The 22,567-nt window shown below is 40.2% G+C and overlaps 1 protein-coding gene across 2 annotated transcripts; it reads right to left on the reverse strand.

Annotated features, from left to right (window-relative positions):
* Positions 1-946: 946 nt before the first annotated feature.
* On the reverse strand, positions 947-22,265 carry LOC121455007 (influenza virus NS1A binding protein). Of its 2 annotated transcripts, XM_041662478.1 has the most exons (15): positions 22,125-22,265; positions 16,697-16,912; positions 14,857-14,985; positions 14,260-14,429; positions 14,081-14,156; positions 11,871-12,044; positions 10,900-11,025; positions 9,456-9,563; positions 5,676-5,805; positions 5,251-5,475; positions 4,650-4,771; positions 4,439-4,565; positions 4,228-4,359; positions 3,905-4,078; positions 947-2,236 (listed from the first exon to the last, which is right to left on the reverse strand). In XM_041662478.1, the coding sequence occupies exons 3-15, from the start codon at positions 14,965-14,967 to the stop codon at positions 1,983-1,985; spliced, it is 1,929 nt and encodes a 642-aa protein (XP_041518412.1). In that variant the 5' UTR covers positions 14,968-14,985; positions 16,697-16,912; positions 22,125-22,265; the 3' UTR covers positions 947-1,982. The 2 variants fall into 2 exon arrangements, with proteins under 2 accessions (XP_041518412.1, XP_041518413.1); XM_041662479.1 differs by lacking the exons at positions 947-2,236; positions 3,905-4,078; positions 4,228-4,359; ... (2 more) ...; positions 5,251-5,475; positions 5,676-5,805 and having other exon boundaries at positions 9,456-10,502.
* Between the last annotated feature and the right edge of the window lie 302 nt (positions 22,266-22,567).

Raw genomic sequence — 22,567 nt, forward strand, 5'->3', positions numbered from 1 at the left:
ACAATGCCATTTTTTCTGTACCTAAAGAAAATACAAGTTGGGGGCTTGGGAGATGGCTCAGTGGTTAAGAGTACTGGCTGCTCTTCCAGAGGTCCTGAGTTCAATTCCCAGCAACCACATGGTGGCTCACAACCATCTGTAAAAAGGTCTGGCGCCCTCCTCTGGTGTGCAGTCATACATGGAGGCAGAATGTTGTATAAAAAAAAGAAAATACAAGTTTCAAATGTAGGTTAAACACTAGTTGGTTGCTGAGCACTATCTGGTTGTTTTAGTATTGAGATAGGTTATTGTTTCTTCTTTAAAAGCATGCTTTTAGGCAACAAATTCCATTCTGTCACCAACAGTGAACTTAGGCAAACTTTCATGAAGCATATTTCTTATACAGTGGGAACGGATTTGCTTTTGGTTTTTTTTTTTTTTTTTGGGTATTTTTTCAAGACAGGGTTTCTCTGTAGCTTTGGAGCCTGGTCAGGCCTCGGACTCAGAGATCTGCCTGCCTGTGCTTCCCGAGTGCTGGGATTAAAGGCATGTGCCATCACCGCCCAGCATGAGAATTAATTTTTTTTAAGACCCTCAACTCAAAACTTTATTTCATGGCTGAACAAGAGTACAGAGATCTGTTTTAGGAATAGTCATTAGATCACATCAGATCTGCTAACCTGCCAAACAAGTTTAACCCAAAATCAAACCAGGAAAAGAAGTACGTAGTAGGTGAACTGACTTTCCTGATGGTTGTATGCCAGAGAAATGAGGTGATAACCGATACCCCAAGTCAGTGTTTCTATAAAACACAAACCTCACACCATCCCTTACTTCAGATATGGCAAGTATTTTCCACTAATACTATAAGCTCATCCTTAACTGGGGGGATGAGACACCCACACTGTAAGTAATGAATGAATCGAGTAACAAACCACATTTGGACATTAATCCCACAGTGCAAGAATTTACTGCAAAGTACCTTTAATGTGTTTGCATCTGCAGCAAGCATTAGGATTTGCTCATTTGGGCACCATAAGTTAGGTGTGTAGTACTACACATCAGACACCAAGTCATCCCAGCCAATATTAATCTAAGAAAACTGAACAAAACAGTTCTGAAAAAGGGTGCATTCACAAACCCAATAGTTTAATCTTTTTCAATCAAAGGCTTCCACTTACAATTGCTTTGTTAGTGATAAATAATAAAGACAGGTTAAACGTCCTAATCTGAGTCAGTCAAACCCAAGTTTGAATTATTACCATGTTACTGTTCAGCAACTCCATCCAAATAAACATTGATACTGCATTCTCAAATAGAAAAGAAAAAAGTACAGCTACGGCAAATGCTTACATTTGCATTCTGGGCACTTAAAAAAGAAATACCCCGCTTGCATCCTTCACTGCCACTCTGCTTGGATCTGTCACATTTTACTTCAACAGATAAAGGACTCTGCTGAGAATATAAAAAGTTATAAAAATGTAATCATAAAAGACTAAATATTGGTAGGCATGTCAACTTTCTTTTAATAAAAACAAAAATAGACATTGTTATCTATTTAAATAAGTATCTGGTTATAGAGTGTTCCAGTTATTGAAAAAGGGCCCTTAAAAAATCCAACTGCCTACTTTAAACCCTACCCTCTTGCCCCTGAAGACAGATTGGAGGAGGGAAAAGTCATTTAATGTGCAAATAGGCAAAACAAATGTGGAGGAGCAGGTACTTGAAATGATGTTCCCAATCAATTTGTGGTTTATTCTTTTATAGTATCAACCTTCAAGAAGTAAAATAACCAAAGACACCTTGAGAATACACAAACAGACCTTCATCTTTGCATTCCTTTCCAAACACAAAAGTATGTACAGCATGTTTAATATGCAATATGCAAAAGCTTTGTGTTGCTGTTAGCAACATCTACCCCACCCACCCTCCTTATTCACAAGTGTACCTCTACTAAACACAATTACATCACTAAGCCTGTTAGTTTGGGTTCTTAAAATTTGTTAAAACTGGAAAATTTTTGTATAAGGGCTCCACTCATTTGACTCAAGGTTATAGACTTCCACCGTATTCAGGAATTCATTGCCATCAAATCCTCCTACTGCATAAATGGTGCTCCCTACAGTTGTGATCCCAGCATTGCTTCTTGGTGAAGTCATATTTCCCATCATCTTCCATTCATTTTTAGTTGGATCATACATCTCCACACAACTGATGGCATGAGAACCATCAAAGCCACCACCAACAAACAGTTTCCCTTAAAAAGAAACAAGACAGTTAGTATAAAGAGGCTCAGAAAAACAAAAACCTAAAACTCCCAATAGATTTATGTAGAAATATCTGTCCATTCTGTTTAAAAAAAAAGTTTTAATTAAATACCTATGATGGACTACCAGTTTGAAGTCAGCCTGGGCTACATAGGGAAATTTTTGCCTTACAAAAAGAAAGGTCTGTGTAATTCTGGCAAGGATACTAGAAACCATAGGTATAAGATGAGCTAAATGGACAATAGTCCATTCCTACAGAAACTTAGGCAACTACAGGAAGAAAAGGGCAGAAACAGAACCATCTTAAGTACATCTCCCACATCCTCTGGCAATTAACTATTGTGATTATTTCGCAGACGAAGAATTAAGAGACATAAAGAAGGTAGAAAACTTGCCTAAAGATGTGAGTGACAAACTAGCACAGTTCTGTATATTTAAAGTTGTTGCAGAGGGGCTGTGTGTGTGTGTGAACACTTGTCCAGCAAAAGTGAGGCCCTGATTCACCGCAAAAAGTTACAGAAAACAGACTAGATGACTTGACTTAAGAGTTTTCATTTGCATACAATTTTTGGTATGAATGTCACTTCATACCAAATGTTCAGAAATATTTATGACTACTTTCAAGTTCTATGCAAAGTAGCGTGCCAATAATTAAACTGTAACAAAAACTCAGTAATAAACTCCATTGGGAAAACACTTCACTCATTCTCACATTATTTTCTCATCTATCATTTAGCCAGCTTGCATGAATGCAGCTGTAACTACACTGACAGGGATCACAAAAGGCTGAGGGGGGCTGGAGAGATGGCTCAGTGGTTAAGAGCACTGTCTGCTCTTCCAAAGGTCCTGAATTCCCAGCAACCACATGGTGGCTCACAACCCTCTGTAATGAGGTCTGGTGCCCTCTTCTGGCCTGCAGACATACACACAGACAGAATATTGTATACATAATAAATAAATATTTAAAAAAATAAAGGTCAGGAGCTGCTAACTACTACATCAGCACACTTAATGCACGCTGGCTGAGCCACAATCCTGATAAGATTCAGCTTTGTTTCCAATGATATTAACTAATTATATAAAAAGGCAGTAAAACAATCAATAAAGACTCAGTGAAAGGACACTCTACAAAACAAAACTTACTGTTGGAGAGATTTATTATGCTTTGAAATAAAATTCTTAAAAATCACTATCCTTAAAAGAAGAAAAGTCAACTCAAAATCCAAGCCTGAATTATGGATACAGCTCACAGAGGGAAATTTGGAAGTTGGTTAAGAATACCCACCAAGAAATGGGGAAATGAATATATTTAAGTTATATGTCAGATACTTAGGGATGTTTTCCCTCTGTGTCACAAGACACAGAGTGCATGTGAATTTAAAAAGATCATGACTGTGTGTGTGACATGGGTTCAAGTATGCACATGCTACAGAACACATGTAGAGGTCAGAGGACAACTATGTGGAGTGAGTTCTCACCTTCCATTTTAACATGGGTTCCGGGGAATCTAACTCCATTGAATCTGGGGCATTCAACCTGCTAAGCCATTTCACAAGTCCCTGTGATCTGTATATAAGTGTACAAGTGACCCTTCTTGGAATTTGGGAACTAACGCTTATCACTTCATACTATTTACTTCTCCAAGTCTGGATACTTACCATCAAGAACAGCGACTCCAGCTCCTCGCCTAGCCACATTCATGGGTGCAATTAAAGTCCAGGTGTTATTTTCAGGATTATATCGTTCTACTGTATTCAGACAATTCCAAGACTCTGCACCTCCAATTATATACAAATAACCACCAAGTTCACAAACTGCAGACTGGTGTCTACCTAAAAAAAGAAAAAAAATCTATTAATTTAAAATCTTTAGTAAGAACTATAAGTTCAAGGCTAGCAGTTTAGTCTACACAGAAAGTTCCAAGCTAGCCAGAAATACATAGTAAAACCCTATCCCCCCAAAACAAAACAGATCAACTTACGAATGTTAAGAGGAGCACAGCTTGTCCACGACTTTGTTACAGGATCAAATACATCACAATTTTTCAGGCCTTTTTGACCATATGGATCGGAGCCCCCAACGATGTACAATTTCCCATCCAGAGCACATACTCCTAGGACAGTGAAAGACGTGTTAGTAATTTAATCATCAGGACTAAAACACGGGCTGTCTCAGAAGAGAAGTATCATTACCTGCATTACAACGGTTAGTTCTCAACTCTGGAACAGGGGTCCAGTCATCAATGCTTGGATCATACATTTCTCCACAACTCAGGTCATCTGAGTGTCCATTTGATCCACCCACCACATAGAGCTGTCCCTATGTCAAAAATAATATGTGAGAATTTCCCCTGGGAAGTTCTAAGGAAAAAAAAAAAAAGCTAAAAGGGCATACTGTGCTTACCATTAGCACAGCCATTTGAAAGCGGGCTCTTGGTGTTCTCATGGGAGCAAGGAAGGACCAATGATCTGTATGTGGATCATAGCATTCAACTGTTCGAAGGCATTCCTCTCTGTTGTAACCACCTGATAAGAGTCATAAAAACTTTAAAATGTGTCTCCCAGGCTGGTCTTAACAGTTATGATCCTCTTATTTCGTCTCCCAAGTGCTAAGATTAAAAACTATATGTAACTAGGCCCCACCGGGATGTCTTTAAAAGCAATGTGCCCAATGAGGAAGGTATTTAACATTCCTAAGAGTCAAGGAGTAACATTGCTTAGTCTTGCCTTGAAAATTAGGAATCTGTAGTTTAAACATATAGGTAGGTGTACTACAGCACTTAGTATAGTAAGCACTGAGGCCTGGGTTCATGCCCTAGCATACCACCCCCCATTTAATTTAAAACAGGCACAGATCTCCTCTAACCAAAGTTAGGCATATTCAATATAGCAATGTTATTTCTGCTTTGAAATAAAGCATATTGAATCCTCCAGCCCTCATGCCTCAAGTCAATATAAATGCTCATCTTCAGGCCTGTCTGCCACACTCATCGTTCTCATCTTACCTGCAGCTATGAGTTTGCCATTCATCTCTGCTGTCCCTAGCCCAGACCGTGCATACTGCATGGGGGACATGGGCTTTTCTAGGAGTTCATCTGGCTGCATCTCAAAGCTTAAACTCTTGCTCAGTTTGGGAGTACTTGTTGGTGAGCTCTGTGGACTGTTCCGCCCATGAAGGAAAATGACACAGAATGTACCATCCAGCACAGCCAGGCACAAGTAAGTGTTATCTGTGAACACAAAAGCTCCGTGTTTACCATGAACTATTAATACTTGGGGTGGTTAGAGGATTCTGAATTGTATTCCAGTCTCCAGATCAGAACATTCTGCTATGGTTTTCCAAATGTCATTGCTCTGAGTTTGTCCTTAGTCAATCTCAAAGTAATCTGACAACTATCCTTACAAATAGATAAACTGAAGACAAACTTACTTGAAGTCTTTTCTGAAGCAACGATTTTCCACTCATGCTTAGGACTTTGCATTGAAGCATTTGGAGAAGAGAGACATCCAGTGGAACTGCCACTTATCTGCTTATGGCCATTCTCACGGGGTGGCTTTTTCTGCAAAATCAAAAGGCAGCTACAGAAACCTAGCCAGTGAGCATCCTGCTGTACCTTTGTTCCTGAGCTATTGTGCAATACTGCTGATACACTGAGCGCCTTCCACCTACACAGCACACAGCACATTAAACTGAACACAAACCAACTTTCCAGCTGACAAATCCCTGCCGCACTAATACCACCACTTAAAATGAAACAGCTATATCTATACAACTGCTGCTGAAAAAAGAGCAATTTAAATAATTCAAAAACACATGTTATGGACCAACTACCAGGATGATATCTCAATGTGGGAACAGGAAAGAGAAAAAAATATATATAACTTATCTGTTCAATGCACAAAACTGTCAACCTAACCAAACTGTAATAGAAGCATCCTTCATACAATGTCAGCCAAGAGTGAGCACACACAGATTCTGCCAACCTCGCTGAAAGCATTGTATAGGAGAGTGTCAATTGTTGAAGCAGGTAAGTGTACGTTTTAGGGTTGCCTATTACTAAACACATACATAAGAGTAATCAGAAATTTAGTAATACTAAAAGAACCATTCACAAAATTATAGGAATGGTAACAAATGATTCTTAGACAATTCGCATGCTTGTATATGAGCTTCTTTTGTAGATGGCTTTCAACTACCTTAGCCCCTGCCTACTTCCTAGAAGAAGAATCACATAGAATCATGAGTGCTGGGTATGTTGGTGGTGCACACCCATAATCCCAGCCTGAACTACACAGTGATACAGAACCTTAAGATGTCTACCATGAAAAGAACTGGCATCACACTTCAGTACCTGGTAAACTCTGCTCACCCACTTATCCTGGGGAACAGACAGCACAAACATGTACAGTTTCTGATGGAAACTTACATTGCTAGCCGAAATAAAAAGCAACAGAGAAACAGTTAAAAAAAAAAAACTTTTTAAAGATCATTACAAGATACAATAAAATCTCTACCTCAATCTGTAGAAAGGCCCTAAGTATCACAAAATAACAAACAGATGATGCTTATGAGGCTTTACAAGCAGTAAACCCACTCTTAACATATGCTATAACTGAGACAATGAACATGAATGCAAATGGCACTATACCACTAAAGACTACTGGCATTACTTAACAAATACGCCTGATAAACAAGTCCTCAAAATCTTACACAAACAGAATTCATCCCTATCGTATTATCAAATCTTCTGGGAAACATCTTTTTTGGCTTCCATACTGTCTTCTTCCTTAGGTAGCTCTCACAGCTTAAGTAGATTCTAATTACATTCCCATTTTCCAGGCTTCTTCTCAACCTGCTTTTCCTATTTGTGAAATCTATGGTATAACCTCTCACCTTTTTTGATCCACAATCTCTATTTAGGACTTTTTAACAAAGAAAGATCAGAATCCTACATACACATTCAGTAATCTCAGACTTTCCCAAACCACTTTTAAAACCCACCCTCAACCTTTGGATATCTATGTATAGGCTCCCCAGTGTCTTTAGATTATTAAGCCCCTCATCATTCTTGAAAACTTAAACCTGCCATAGTCTCCAAACTGCTCTTACAAGCTTTACTCTACCCTCTGTGTCTGATCATTAAAAAAAGCCTAAGTCAACAGTTTTACAAAGTTAAAAAATGCAAATCTCTTGGGACCATATAGTCCAGAGATATATATCTAACAATTATAGCCATTTGCTATGATTAATAATGTCAATTAGAAATAGAATTGATAACATCTCTCTAAACTTTCAAAATTAAATTTTTAACATATGTATTAAATTATTATATATTATTACTTATATATTATATAAATATTAAAAATATAGTATTCTTGTCTAAATTCTTGCTGTGCATAGCTTAGCTCAATTGTGGAGCATTTATTTGGTATAGGGTTTTTTCAAGACAGGGTTTCCTTGTAGTTTAGAGCCTGTCCTGGAACTAGCTCTTGTAGACCAGGCTGGCCTCGAACTCACAGAGATCCGCCTGCCTCTGCCTCCCGAGTGCTGGGATTAAAGGACTGCACCACCACCGCCCGGCTAAAGTAAAATTAAAAACAAAAACAAAATAACTCTTCTTGCCACCTACAGGAAAGAGCACCAGTTGTACATGCTTACTTTCCAGTCTAGACCGCCACCCCACGAGCAGCACCCTTGTGCAGATAATCTTTTATCTGCTTCTCTAAGACAAAGCCTCTAAATCCTAAGCCTGCTCTACATGTTGCCCTCCACCTCAGGTCCACCACAGCCCCCCCCCCCCCCCCCCTTTCAGGCCTTCTCATGGCAGACGCCTTTTCTCAGACTATGTTTTCCCACCTTGGTAAGGTGCTGGAACAGAAGCTACATATGCTGTGGACTCACACCAGGCATCATAACCTGTCGCTGACTGACATTTACTCTTCTGCCATTAGAAAATCTACTTTTCTAAGTGTTCACTTACGCTGTTTACAGTTAACAGAGAAAACAACCCCAGATGTTCCAAGTACAAACACAAACAGAGCTTTTGGCTAACTCAAGTCCCCAAATTCTTTAGAAATACCTACTGCTACCACAGGATACCAGACAGCTACCATCTACTAACAAGCACACAAGTCAGTCCATTAGCACTGACCCAACTTGTAAAGGAAATACTCTGTGATTCAGGTTTACTCTCTAGCATATCCCTTCACAATGCTGAGCTAACGCCAAATAAAAGGAATGCACATAGCATGACTGCTTTATAAAAATTCCAAACAGGCAAAGTATGTTTGTGTCCCAAGGTAGGATACTGTCTTTCTTTGGACAGTATAGGGTGGTGACTGAAAAGAGGTAAGAGGAAAGAGCTGTCTGGGACACTAGAATTCTATTCTTTATAAGAGCATGGTTTACTGACTAGCTCACTGTGACATTCACAATTTATGGAGCTGCTGGTGTGTTCCTCAGTGTTGGAAGGCGAAGTATATGCAGGGTACTGAATTATCTCCAACACACAAAAACAATCAAAGGCGTTACTTTTCTTTATACTGTCAGTGTCCATAAGTTAAAATTGTTCATATACCTCAGATGTTTGTTCTCTATTGTTAAAAAGGAATTTGAATTAAATATGTGTTTAATAAAAGGTTACAAAAGTAACTCAATCAGCACAATGGAACTATACTGTTTTAATACATTTTGCCCAAGAAACATCCAGATCACATTGTAACACTTGATCAACATTGTATAAACTTAACATTATAAATCATGATACCATTTCTATTTCATGAGTTTAGTAATTAAAGAAAATAGTCAAAATTTCTTTCACAGCCATTGACAATCTAAGACTACTTTGTTTTTAAAACTGGTTCTATTAGTCATGCGTATTACAAACAACTTTTAAAAAAAAATCTAACGAAAATAACAAAAACCTAAAATAATGCTTCATTTTTACTGTTCTTATTACTAGTCGTGAACTGTATTTTGAGAGCAAAGGTGTAAATGGGTTTATCTAATTTGCTGAGTTAGCGTCTACTGACTGGTGTGGCAAAGATGCTGAAAGCTGTAAAATATGCTTGTTTTCCCCCCAAAATGTCTCTGTCCAGTTATAACAATGAAATTCGTCCACTTTCCTTTATTAAAGGAAAATTTAAGAAAGCTATAAAATTTTCCAGTTTAATTTTAACCTGAGGTTACCTCAGACTGTGCAATGTGTACCTGCACAAACTGAATGTGGTCATCATCACTGCCAAACACCTCAGCCTGTCCATCTAGTGGGTTCCCATCAAGCAGCTTGTGATCAGCTGAGTAGTACAAGGTTTGAACCTGCAAAACAGCAACAGAACACCCATGTGGCTACTGTCACCATGGCTACTCGCTAGTATGCAGATTACAATCGCCTCAAGGTAACCTCCAGTGTGCTTCTTGACATCTTACTCTGGCAGGATCCCGAAGTAAAGAAAAACACATGTCATGGTGGTAAAAATGTAAAAAGCAAAACAAAAACAAAACAAAACAAAAAAAAATCAAAATCAAATACAAAATCTTCTAATACTGGCTGGAGAGTCCTTGGCTTGATTGGCTTGAAAGAAATCTTCATTGTTTTCATAGCTTCTATTATATGACATTAAGAAAAAAAAGGCATAGTACAACACATATATTCTTAAATATACATATTTACAATAAAACATTAAATAGTTTACACCTCTGGAGATAAATGGCATGGTTTGAATAAATGTACTTCTCTCCTGTAGGTAATATCAAGAAAAACACATAAAGAAACAAATCAAGTTGCAATCTTCCTCCACAGATGCAAATACATGACCAATGCATCTGATTCCTACGTGGGAAGGCACAGAATTGAAAGAGCACCTGCTAGCCTTTTTAGAATGCAGTAATGGTAGTGACTGAGGCCTAACAGAGTAGATACACTTTACTGAGCATGGCGGGCTTCTGTGGAATGATACACTCCACTGCTCCAACCATCACATGGACTAGTCCCAACTTTTCCATCAAATTTTATGTATTTTAAAAAGTAGCCCCAAATTAATTGACTGTATGTATGAACAACACCATTGAAAACCACAAAGCTTTAGAGTAAGAACCCTGTAAAGGAGTAAACACCATTAAATCATCATCGTCCTCTGCCCACAGCGGACTTTTCTTAGGAGAAATGGGGCAGGACTGCTGCTTCTTTACGTGTCAATACACTCGAGGTTTCTTCTTGGCTCTTCAGTCTTGGGGATCCTAGTTTTGTTAATAAACCTATGGGGAGATAAACCAATGGGGAGGAACAACCATTAGAAGCTTTACCTACTTGTCATACTTAAAGCAAAAACCTGTGAAGAAAAATTAAGAATCTACAGAAAATGTCAGTACCACCTCCCATTTCTAAAGCAAGTTACATGCTACTTTAAAGAAAGTTAACAGCACATAATAAGCAAAGAAAAAAAGGAAAAAAAAAAAGAAAAGCAGAAAACCAAACTGAACGGTTCATTCAGCTCACCTGGACACCCCCCCTGTTTCTCAGCTTAGGGGTACCTATAGCAAAATTTAAATTCTTTAGGGTCATGGTTATAAAATAAAAGTGAAAGGGAATCCTTCATGTTATAGCAAAAATAATTTGTAAGAACTGTTGGATCCCATTTACTTTAAAACTAACCTCTTCCATGAGCTCTTCCAGGCTGTCTCCATTCTCCCAGATGCTACGCTGCACCCAGTTGATTACCTTTGTATACAATTTGCCATTGCTGGGCAAGCAGACATTATCTTCAAGCAATACCTCCAACTAGAATTATAAATAAAACAAAAACTAGTGACATTCACATCGGCTTTGAAATTCTAGTTGAGCTTCAGAGGCTCAGTTTCATAATAAAAGCTGTATTCCTAGGGCAGTGGAGCAAGGTTCAGGAGTTCCACCACTAGTTTATGAGCTACCAACAGCTGATGGTTTCTGGGGATGGAGGTTCCTCTTAGGCTGTGGGATGGCCCCACACCCATCACTAATAGCACAAACAGAGCCAAAAAAAAAATATTTGAGAGGATATAAAGTTAAGTGTGGACCTGGGAGTGAATGTTAAAATATATTGTATGCTTTTTAAAAAATTCTCAAAAATATTGTATTGTACTCACTCATTGGTGGTTTTTAAACATAAACCAAAGAAAGCCAGCCTACAAACCACAATCCCAGAGAACTTAGACAACAATGCAGACACTAAGAGGGACATACATAGATTTAATCTACATGGGAAGTAGAAAGCAGAAAAAGACAAGATCTCCTGCGTAAATTGGGAGCATGGGACCTTGGGGGAGGATTTGAAGGAGGGAGGGGAGAGGCAGGGCAGGGAGCAGAGAAAAATGTAGAGCTCAATAAACATCAATAAAAAAGTATTAAAAAAGAAAAAAATATTGTATTAAAAAAGCTGCATTCCATAAATTTTCTCTAATTTGCAGGAAAATCAGTAAGTCTACATAAAGGAAGTAAACAAACTGGGAAGCAGAAACTCATTACACTAAGAGTAACAACGACTAAAATGTTATCAGCATTATTGTAACCCTTATTCACTTGACAAAGACTGTGTCTGCAGCTATAGAATATCAATCTATCTGTATTGTATCTGGCCTGCTCCTTACCTTTAGTCTCGGAAGCTTAAGAAATTCCTCCTCTTCTGAAATTTGTAACAAATGCTCCTGAATGTAAGCATCAACCTTATTCAACAAACGGGAGTCTCCCATACAACTTGCAAAATTTCGGTAAGAAATGCAGCTAGTAACATCCATTCTAGATAGTAGATAATCCCCACAGACCTTGGAAAAGAAATACAGATAGATGCGCCATTTGCATAGTTTATTGAATATTTAATGTCAATATGTAAACACCACATGAAATACAAAGATGAGTCAGAAATCAGACTAAACAATGGGATAGCATTGAACTTAACCACGGGACAGCACATGTACAAATGATATGAGTATGGTGGTGTACAGATGCCTAGAATCTGGTACACTTGCAAGGCTGATAGGAGACATCTAAATTTAAACCCAGCCTGGCCTGTAGTAGTACCAAGATGTCTGAAAATAAAACCAAACAACAAAAGGCCAATGAGAAACATTAAAGACACCACATAAGAATGTGTAACAGCAGATGTGGCAAATGCAGAGCAGGTTCTGGGTGTTTTCAACAGTAGCAGTCACATATGGCTCTCTGGAAGGCTAGATGTAAGTAGGCATAACAGTAGAGAAGTTGATTGTTCAGCGCACATGTAATATAGCAGAAGGGAAGAGAATCAGGAAATAATTTTGGAAAAAGAACATCTGTATTAGGAAGAAGCTGCAATGTGAAACCACATGTGCATAATGGGATTTTGACTAAGATTTATTCTACGGGTGTATGTGTGTGCATTTATGAAGTGGTACATGCATGGAGATCAGAAGACAACTGTGTGGATGGGTTCCCTGCTTCTATTTTTTGCATGGGTTAGAAATCAGGTCACCGGGCCGGGCGGTGGTGGCGCACGCCTTTAATCCCAGCACTCGGGAGGCAGAGGCAGGCGGATCTCTGTGAGTTCGAGACCAGCCTGGTCTACAAGTGCTAGTTCCAGGACAGGCTCCAAAACCACAGAGAAACCCTGTCTTGAAAAACCAAAAAAAAAAAAAAAGAAAAAGAAATCAGGTCACCGATGCTTGACAAAGCAGGCACCTTTACCTCCTGAGCCACCTTGCTGGCCTAATCATAGGATTCTTTTTTAAAAAAGATTTATTTTCATTTTATGTGTATGGATGTTTTGCCTGCGTGTACGTTTGCTTGCCAGAAGAGGGCATTATAAAAACCTCTGGAACCAGATTTACAGATGGTTATGAGCCATCTTGTGTGTGCTCAGAACCAACTGAACATGAATCCTCTGCAAAAGCAACATGTGCTTTAGGCTGTGGGCCAGCCATTTTGTCTGTCACACTGTAGCTCTTGTCAGTGACTACAAAGCATAGATAACATATTGAATCTACATAGCTATTCTTCATAAAACTTTTAGAAAAAAAAAAAAACACTGGTCCTTTAAGAAATTATTTGGTTTGCTGGCCCTTATTCCAGTGACTGGGGGTGCTAGAGAGATGGCTTGGTGGGTAAGAGTACTTGCTGCTTTTACAAGAGCTCCGTGCTTTGTTTCCAGCACCCACATAAGGCAGGTAACACAGTCATTGGTAGCTCTAGCTCTTGGGGATTCACTGTCTTCCGGTCTCTGCAGGCACCTTCTCACATGTGTGTAGAACATACACATACACATTAACTCATGCCATCAGATACTGTCAATACCAGTTTAATTCCACAACAGATTTCGCATTGCTGTGGGGTGAACATAAAATCTTGAAACTGATCTCAGACTATGCTCAAGCCAGAAAGGTTCATGTTAAGGCCAAGCTACAGTTCTGTGTAGTAACCTTTTATTACAAGTAATGCTATTTTACATACTGTCAAAAATCAATATATCCATTGTAGAAGAGATATAGCGTTTTGTCTAATTTGATTTCCCAATACTATGTCATCATCACAAAAAACATACAAGTAGTTTAAACACAAAAAATTGAGTGGAAAATTCATTGAGAAAGACTCTGGCATTGCCATTATGCCAGAGAAAACTGCAGTCAAGAGGCAGGTGATCACTTCTACATTATGAAATCCTAAGCATCAAAACAACATACTCAGTTAAGAGGGGAAGGGACAGAATTTCCAAATTCTTAGTAAAATTTTTTTCACAGTCCAATAAAATATTTTCAGACAATTTCTACATTCTAACCCCCCAGAACACCCTTCTAGTCTACTACGGCCACAACTTCTAATAGTCTACCTGCTTTACTCGGTCCATCTTCAACTTCTTTGCTGCAGAATAAACATCTTTTACCAACTCTTTATCAGCTTTCAACCTTTAAAAACAAAAAAAGTCTTTAATAAAAGTTGTAATACCAAGGCTTTAAAATTCAGTATCTTTCTATTCGCTGATTTTCTGGTCCATTTGAAAGTACTCACTGAGCAGTGTATGCATAATTCAGCAAGACTTCAACAGCTTCTGGATTGAGATCATCCAACTTCACGTGAGAAACTCCATGAGGGTCACTGTCACTATTAAAGATTTCAAACAGATACGGGCTGCAGCAAGCCAGGACAGCCCTGTGTGCTAACATCTCATGACCACAGACCTGAAATAGGGAAAACTGAAGTGAGAAAAGTCTTGTGGACTATATACCCCTCTAGCTAATTAACATACTAGCTTCCCCTGTCTCCTATTTCTAGTTAAAACAGTCTTTAAAAAAGTCATCTCACAGCTGGAAAAATACAGTTAAGAGCACACTGGCTGCTCTTCCTGAGGACCAGCACCCACATGATGGCTCACAACCATCCGTAATTCCAGTCATCCTCTTTTCACCTCCTCGGGCACTGTACATATATGGTACAAAGACATACACACACACAGGCAAAACACCCATCCATATAAAAGAAAAAGTAAAATCTCAAAAACAACCTATTCATCTCATTAAATGCCTGCTTAGAGGGGAAAGTCTAACTTACGGCTTTTTTGAAGTTCACCTTTTTAGTAACAAAAAATAATAAATTGAGTTTAAATACCTGAAGTCGAACATCACAGAACTGCCCACTTTTCCTTAGGGCATTTAATTTGGCAACAGAAGATTCAATAAAATTTTCATCTTCAAACATCAAATATCCATTGGGAATCATTTTTCCTTATAAATTTGGCTAAACAGGAAAAAAAAGCTAATTATTTTACATGTAAATAGTTTTTTTTTTTTTTTAAATTTTATTTTCAGTCAGGGAGGTAAAGAAGCAGGTAGATACTGGAATTTCAGATTGGTCTGGTCTGCACAAGGAGTTCAATGCCAGCCAGGTTACACGTGAGACCGTTTCAAGAATAATGTGTGTGTATCTTTATACCCAAATTCTCTTACCAACACACCAAAAAATTTACCACAGAAAAACCTGGCTGAAAACAACACTGGTTCAGGGTGCTCAAGCTTTGCCCTGACTCTGACCCGAGGTCTTAAACGTGCTCACACAGCAGTGAACATCAACAGTCATGCCTGACATACATTCCTTCTAAAGGAGAATAAACGTTGTCCTGCCAAAACCTAGAGACGAGTGACTTAAGAGTGAACATAGACTCTCCTGGACTTAGCTGCTGTCCTTCCTTTACTCTCAGATAAAAAGAAATCAATGTTCATTTTTTTGATACATCTCATACAGTTCAGTCTTGCTTAAATTCAGAATGCACTTGGGACTGGCCCTGACCTCCTCAATCCCCCTCCCTTTACCAGAGGATGGGATTGTGTGCTCCTACTCCTCGCAAAACCTTTGTAAAGACACCATTTCCCAGATATAACCCTGGAAACAGAACCTAGGGCCTCAAATATGCTAATCAGGCACTTCCACTGAGCTACACCTCTACCCTAATGTCCTCAAAAATGTTTTTCGACATAGCTTATAAAACTAGTGACTACATAAAACACCACAAAAAGTAGTAGCATGCTTTGAGGCTTCAGTTTAAGGCAACTTTAAAGTCAAAATAGTTTACAGAAAGGAAAACTAATGGAGGAAAGAGAAAAGAATAATATTTATATTTTATTTTTTTTCTTTCTTTTTTTTTAATATTTATTTATTTATTATGTATACAATATTCTGTCTGTGTGTATGTCTGCAGGCCAGAAGAGGGCACCAGACCTCATTCCAGATGGTTGTGAGCCACCATGTGGTTGCCGGGAATTGAACTCAGGACCTTTGGAAGAGCAGGCAATGCTCTTAACCACTGAGCCATCTCTCCAGCCCCCTATATTTTATTTTTTTTAAAAAAATGATAAAAATGCTTTTCAGGTGCCTACAAGATGGCTAAAAAGGTAAAGGTGCTTAGAACCAAGCCTGATGACTTGAATTTAACCCCCCAGGACCCATATGGAAAAAGGAAACTCTCTTAACTTGTCTTCTGACCTCAACACTCCACCTACCACTCACTCACTCTGTTACTCACATGTATGCACACACTATAATTAATGTTTTTAATGTTTTCTTAGTTAAATGATTAGGAACCTCTCTGCCCCTTTAAACATTAAGAGAGGTGATTCTATATATATATATTACTGTATTCTCAGTACAGTTTTGGAAAGCCTGTGTCTTAATATATGTATTAATATTATATATTAATATATACGTATTATACATATTAATATTATACATATTAATATATTATGTGGGGGAAAAACATGCCCCAGCCCCAGTGTATATAAGTCAACGGCAACTTTGTTTAATCCATTCTTTCCTTCCACCTTTACCTGAGTCCAGGGATCAAACTCAGGTTACCAGGCTTGTGCAAAAAAGTGCCTTTTCCCAAAGAACCAGCTCACAAGCCCTGCCCGCCCCCAAACACTGTTAATGCTAGACATCCAGAATATTCACTTACCAACTATTACTGATGAGAGATGGGGATGCAAATGATCCAAGACAAAGAAGTGTTGAAACAAAGCACTTCGTTAAGGTATGAAGAGAGGTGGTTGTGTGAAGGTAGATGTCTTATGCTTTAATGGTGGTTCCAAAACTATCAGGCTTGAAAATGATGTAATCAAGTCCTTAAAAGCTATAGACATGAATTTCTTCTGTGATAATCATGCATCATAATCTGTAACAATAGCATATGTAAGTTAGATATTCACAGGAATCAGTCTGCCATTCATCTAGACAGAACAATATATCATACAAAGTAAATGGCAAAATAAATTCACACTATATTTAAAAAAAAATCAAACTACATACAAACAATTCCTTTTCATTTAACATGCAAATACTCAAAAATGATTTTTTTTTTTAAAAATCCTTTCTCAGGCCAGGCAGTGGTGGTACATGCCTTTAATTCCAGCACTTGGATCTCTGTGAGTTCAAGGCCAGCCTGGTATACAAAAGCTAGTTCCAGGACAGGTTCCAAAGTTACAGAGAAACCCTGTCTCTCTCTCAAATCCTCTCTTATTGTTCAAGAGGGATATGCTAGCTTGAGAAATAAAGGACAAATAAAAACTCTAAAAATCTTTACTATTAGATTCCAGCTAATATGTAATATGCAAACAGGAGATGTCTGCTTTAGCAGTCAAGAAATCACTTTTGGGCACTAATCCCAGACATACACAAGCCAGACTTACCCTGTTCTCCAAAGTGCTTGCCATTTCACCCCTGCCTCTGTTTCAAGTTCCCTCTCTACCTGGAAAACTAAGACAGACAACCAATCCCTGACAGATGAACTCTTCTAGCCATGGAGCCTTTGCCAACTCCCTAGATCTAGGAAGCAGTGTTCCCAGTCTTCACACTCACAACCTTCTCTGAAGGTATGCATGACTGTCTGTTCTGTGTTCTGCTTCCAGGCAAATCCTCTGCCTTGTTTGTTTTTGATGTAGGGTTTCTCTGTAGCCTTGGCTGTTCTGGAACTTGCTCTGTAGACCAGGCGGTCCCCGAACTCAGAGATCCTCCTGGCTCTGCTTCCCAATGCCGGGATTAAAGGCGTGTACCACCACCATGAGGCTTGCCCTGTTCATTTTTGATGCCAGCCTATGTTGCATGAGACTGTCTTAAAAACAAACTAGACCAAACTGTCATACCATCTTATAATGTTAATATCTTCTTTACAATTTCTACCCTTTCTTATGAAGCTAGTTTAACAAACGTTCTCTGAAAACAGGTAATCCCATCCCCCATGCATACAGAGAACACATAAAAGATTTATAAACATTTTAAATTTGAATTAGTTTTACTCAGTGTATGTCTGAAAACTTGTTTTGATCTAACCAAGAATAAAACACATGTTTATTATTCTTTAAATTTGACATTAAGATTTTATCTTTTTATTTTATGTGTAGTTTGTTTTGCCAGCATGTGTGCAGTGACCTCAGAGGCCAGAAGGAGGCAGTCAGTATGCTGGAACTGGAATTACAGACATGTGACCAGACACACGGATGCTAGTAATTGATCTTGGGTCCTCTCAAAGAGTCAACTTCTGGATCAGTGTTTATTATTTTGACAGTTATTTGGATGGTCTAGCTTAGATTTATGGAAGGGGGGGCACTAAAATTACTATAGTCATTAAAGAGAAAACTTAGAGAATTTTTGAGGTAATTCTGGCATAAGCACTTGTACAGTGTCATTTTGAATTTTGTGAAAGAATAAGGCCTTTTTATTTAGTGTCCAACTTTTTACCTGTTAAGATCTTAACATAAGAGATGGGCATGATAGCACACAACATTCCTAGTACTTGGAATGAAATGGAAGGATTAAGAGTTCAAAGCCAGCTTGAGTTACAGTGAGTTTCAAGGCCAGCCTAGGGCTGAGACTCAAGGAAAAACCTTAATATGAACTCCACCTTTGTCACCATCTACCAAACATTACAACTGCATTTGATTTAAAAGCTAGTTCAAGTCCTAATGATATTTCATTAGTTTATGAAAGTTCATATTCACTTTAATGAAGGTAAACTGGGGTATATCAGATGCCTTCTGGACTCTGGACATCAGGCATCCCCTATGGAGTGCATAAATAAATGCAGGCAAAGCATTCACACATAAAATTTTTAAAAAACAAAGTATCAAGTTTCACATTTCTTATTTTGTATATAAAGTTCATGCACAATAACTAATCACATCTAAAAACAGAGAGAAATTTTGTCTTTCAAAAGCCAAACCAAGGCTCAAGCATTCCAAAGTCATGTAATATAAAACTTACTTTGTTTTGTAAAACAGTTTGAACAAGTCTATTTTTAAGACTGAAATTGGGGTCAAAAGGAATATATACTGCTAAACACATTCAAGTTCCTTCGTGTGGTCAGGACGAGAAAAGGAAGTCAGAGGACTTGCTTTTACTATTCAGAATTCGAGAGTCCTACAGCCCACAAGATTAGCTTAAGTGAAGCATAATCCAACAGGTTTTTACAGAGCTGTGAAAACAGCACGCAAAGCATTCCCCACCCTCCACTAAGCAAAAGGAAACATCACATTTCAAAACATTGCTAAGAGCTCAAGGTAAACCACCAATATTTAAATTTAAAGATAATTTTTTCCAAGACAGATAATTATAAAGTAATTTAAGAATTCCCGCCCCAGGGCCCCATGAATATCAGACAAGCACTTAACCACTGAGTTACAAACATTTGTGATGCTAAACATGGCAGACACAACCTGGAATAAAATGCTTAGAACAAATGGAGTTAGCTCAATTTTGCAGCCTCAAATGTTTGAGGTCAAATAAAGCAGAGAGAGCAGCTCAAGCAAAGGGAAAGGGAAGGTGTGACAGCACACATATTCCAGAAACTGCAGCTATTTTGGTTTCAATAGGTGGTAGATTGCAGGATGCACATGGTACATGGTGGGAGAGGAAGTAACCAACTTATTTAAAGGTTTAAACAATGCTAAGTATGGAGACCAAATTAAGAACTCAAGAAAGGGTATTTGAGAAGGAGTGTGGAGGGGGCATACCTGGGAAAACATAGGATACAATACACTTAAATGAAGATTCTGTATCAATCTGGCTATCAGCAAGTCATTTTTAGATATTGCATAGAGGAAAACAGGAAGGAAAAAGAACAGTTTGGGATGTTTTAATACTAAGGTACTTGTTGGACGACCAAGCTGACATCAAAGTGTAAAGAATACTGTTGGAGGGTTAGAAACATTAACAAGGTGGTCACTGACATTTACAAGTTAAATAAAATCACAGAAATCACTCCAGTTACAATGTATTATGTATGTATGTATATGTGCATATATATATATATATATATATATATATATATATATATATACACACACACACACACACACACACACACACACACACACCCTTTTTTTTTTCCGAGTAGCTTTGGAGCCTGTCCTGGAATTTGCTCTGTAGACCAATAATACTTTAACGCCAACAGAAGAAAGGAAGATACTCAACCTGCAGTATAAGAGCACACTGCTAAAAAGCTAAGAATTCTTTTGGGTGAGAGCCGGGCAGTGGTGGCGCACGCCTTTAATCCCAGCACTCGGGAGGCAGAGGCAGGCGGATCTCTGAGTTCAAGACCAGCCTGGTCTACAAGAGCTAGTTCCAGGACAGGCTCCAAAACCAGAGAAACCCTGTCTCGAAAAACCAAAAAAAAAAAAAAATTCTTTTGGGTGAGTCACATCAGTGTCACTAGCCAAGACGTTCAAAGAAACTTATTTGAAGAACCACATTCGAATGATACCTAAAACATTCAAGAAAGAAATGAAAGATCCCACCAATTAAAAGCAAGAAGACAAACCACCCACTTATATAAGAAGTATAAATTAAGACAGCTTATAGAAATGGGTATCTACTTATTAATCTGGGATTTTACATTACTAAGAAAAATCAGAGGAAAGCTAATCCAGACCTTGTAACAAAGTCATCAGTCATTAACGTGTAGACGTTTAATATAATGCCTGCTGGTGGCATTAGAACATACTGGTTTCAATCCAATTCTACCCAGTCAGTGTTTACAGTCAGGCTTAACTACACCTTTAACATTTTTATGATAGCAGGGCGATGGTGCCGTACTCCTTTAATCCCAGCACTAGGGAGGTAGAAGCAGGGGGATCTCTGTGAGTTCGAGGCCAGTTCCATGATAGGCTCCAAAACTACAGAGAAACCCTGTCTCGAAAAACAAAACAAAACAAAAAAACCCTCCACATTTTAATGATATAAGTTTTATAGCAGGCTTCAACCTGGAACTATTTTCTCATCAGTATTTCCCCTATATCAACCACTGGTGTCAGGATAAAAAAAAAAATATATGGCCATGGTGCGCTTGTGTACTAGACTTTCAAAACTTATGGTGTATGGGCAAAGTGGGAGACCACAACAAAAACTCCGAAGAACTTGATGTCGGGTGTCCTAACCTCCACTACTGACAACAGTCATTAAGCGTAACGTTCCCTTTTAGGACGTCCGATTTCTTTTTGATTGAAATGTCTGCTGTCCGAAATAACTGTCTACTACGTGTTGAGGGTAAGGGCAAAAACAGTTCTGAAGTTGGGGGTGGGCTGTCAGATCTCCGTGGTTAAACCTCCACTCTGACATTCCCCGATATCTTCCTATCAGGAACCTACAACGAGGTCCTTCACAAAAAAAGGGTGAGCGCACAAAAACCACGCTCTCCGCCTATCTCTTTCAGAGAGCGTGGAGCCGGCGCCCGGGAGCCGCTCGGGGACCCCGCGCTGCAGGCCTGGGGCGCGCTCTCGGCGGGCAGAGAGGCGCCCGCGCCCGCACACCCCCGGCCGCGATTGGCCGGCGGCGCAGTCACTCAGAGCTGACACGTCAGGGCAGCCGCTCCCTCGCTCCTCCCGCCTCCTTCTCCCCGCGCTTGGCAAGAAAAGCGGGCAACGTGGAGCTGGAACAAAGGACCCTGCGGTCCACGGCGACCAGGGACTCCGTGCCACCCCACGCCAAGCCCCGAGAGCCGATGTGCTCTAAGAAGGCCGGCTTCGTGTTCCCACACGCGGGCCGCGGGAAGTCTTAGCGCGCGGAGTCCCGACTCGCAGCCGGGACCCGCTTCTGACAGCGAGAGACGATGCCCACGCTCCGCGGTGGCCGCCGCCGCTCTCTTCCGGCGGGTCACCCTTCCTAGCGACTCGCGGGGCAAGGTCCCAGGGACCTCCGTCACTCCGCGCTGAAGCCTGACGGTCCCCGCCCCGGCGGAGCGAGGTCCCGGACCACAGCGCTCGGCCCACGCGAACCGGCAACTGTGCGAGCAGGGGCTCCGCGGCACCCGCTTCCCCCGGGAGAGCGGGACGCCCCGCACAACCACCATCTTTCCCCACCCCGCCCTCCCTCTTCCTCCCGCGGCGCCCGCGTACCTGGGTCATCTCTGAAGAGATGGCGAAATTCATCTCCAGAGCTTCGACGGGCTGCAGGCGGAAGGCGCGGGAAGGGGCGCGGGGCGACCGGGCGGGAGGCTGCGGGCACCGGTAGACCACGGGGGACTCGCAGAGAACTCGCTCGCCGCCACGACGCGCCCAGCAGCTCTGAGCGACCGACCTCCACGCGCGTCCGGGACACACTGCCGCCGCCGCTGCCGCCGCGCGCTCTCGCGCCGCACTCCCTCGCACGTCACCACGTGCGCGGCCGCCAACGCCTCCCCGGCCGCTTCCGGCTCGGGTGTCTGGGCGAATCACAGGCGAGCTCCCGGAAAGAGCACGCTCTGAAGCTCCGCCCCTGGACAAAGCCCCGCCCACCTCCCCGCCCTCCTCCTTGGCCGCCCCCTCCTGCCTTGGGCGCTGAACTAGGTCAGCGCAAGGTG

Source organism: Microtus oregoni, unplaced genomic scaffold (assembly GCF_018167655.1).
Source record: "Microtus oregoni isolate MIOR12 unplaced genomic scaffold, Mior012 000013F_ref0000133, whole genome shotgun sequence".
Lineage (NCBI taxonomy): Eukaryota > Metazoa > Chordata > Mammalia > Rodentia > Cricetidae > Microtus > Microtus oregoni.

Excerpts from the sequence above, each read along its gene's own strand:
- LOC121455007 (XM_041662478.1), bottom strand. The coding sequence starts at position 14,967 with ATGATTCCCAATGGATATTTGATGTTTGAAGATGAAAATTTTATTGAA. Across the intron at positions 14,157-14,259 it reads AATTATGCATACACTGCTCA|GTTGAAAGCTGATAAAGAGT; the intron begins GTGAGTACTTTC and ends TTGTTTTTAAAG. Across the intron at positions 5,476-5,675 it reads TGCTTCAGAAAAGACTTCAA|ATAACACTTACTTGTGCCTG; the intron begins GTAAGTTTGTCT and ends TTGTGTTCACAG.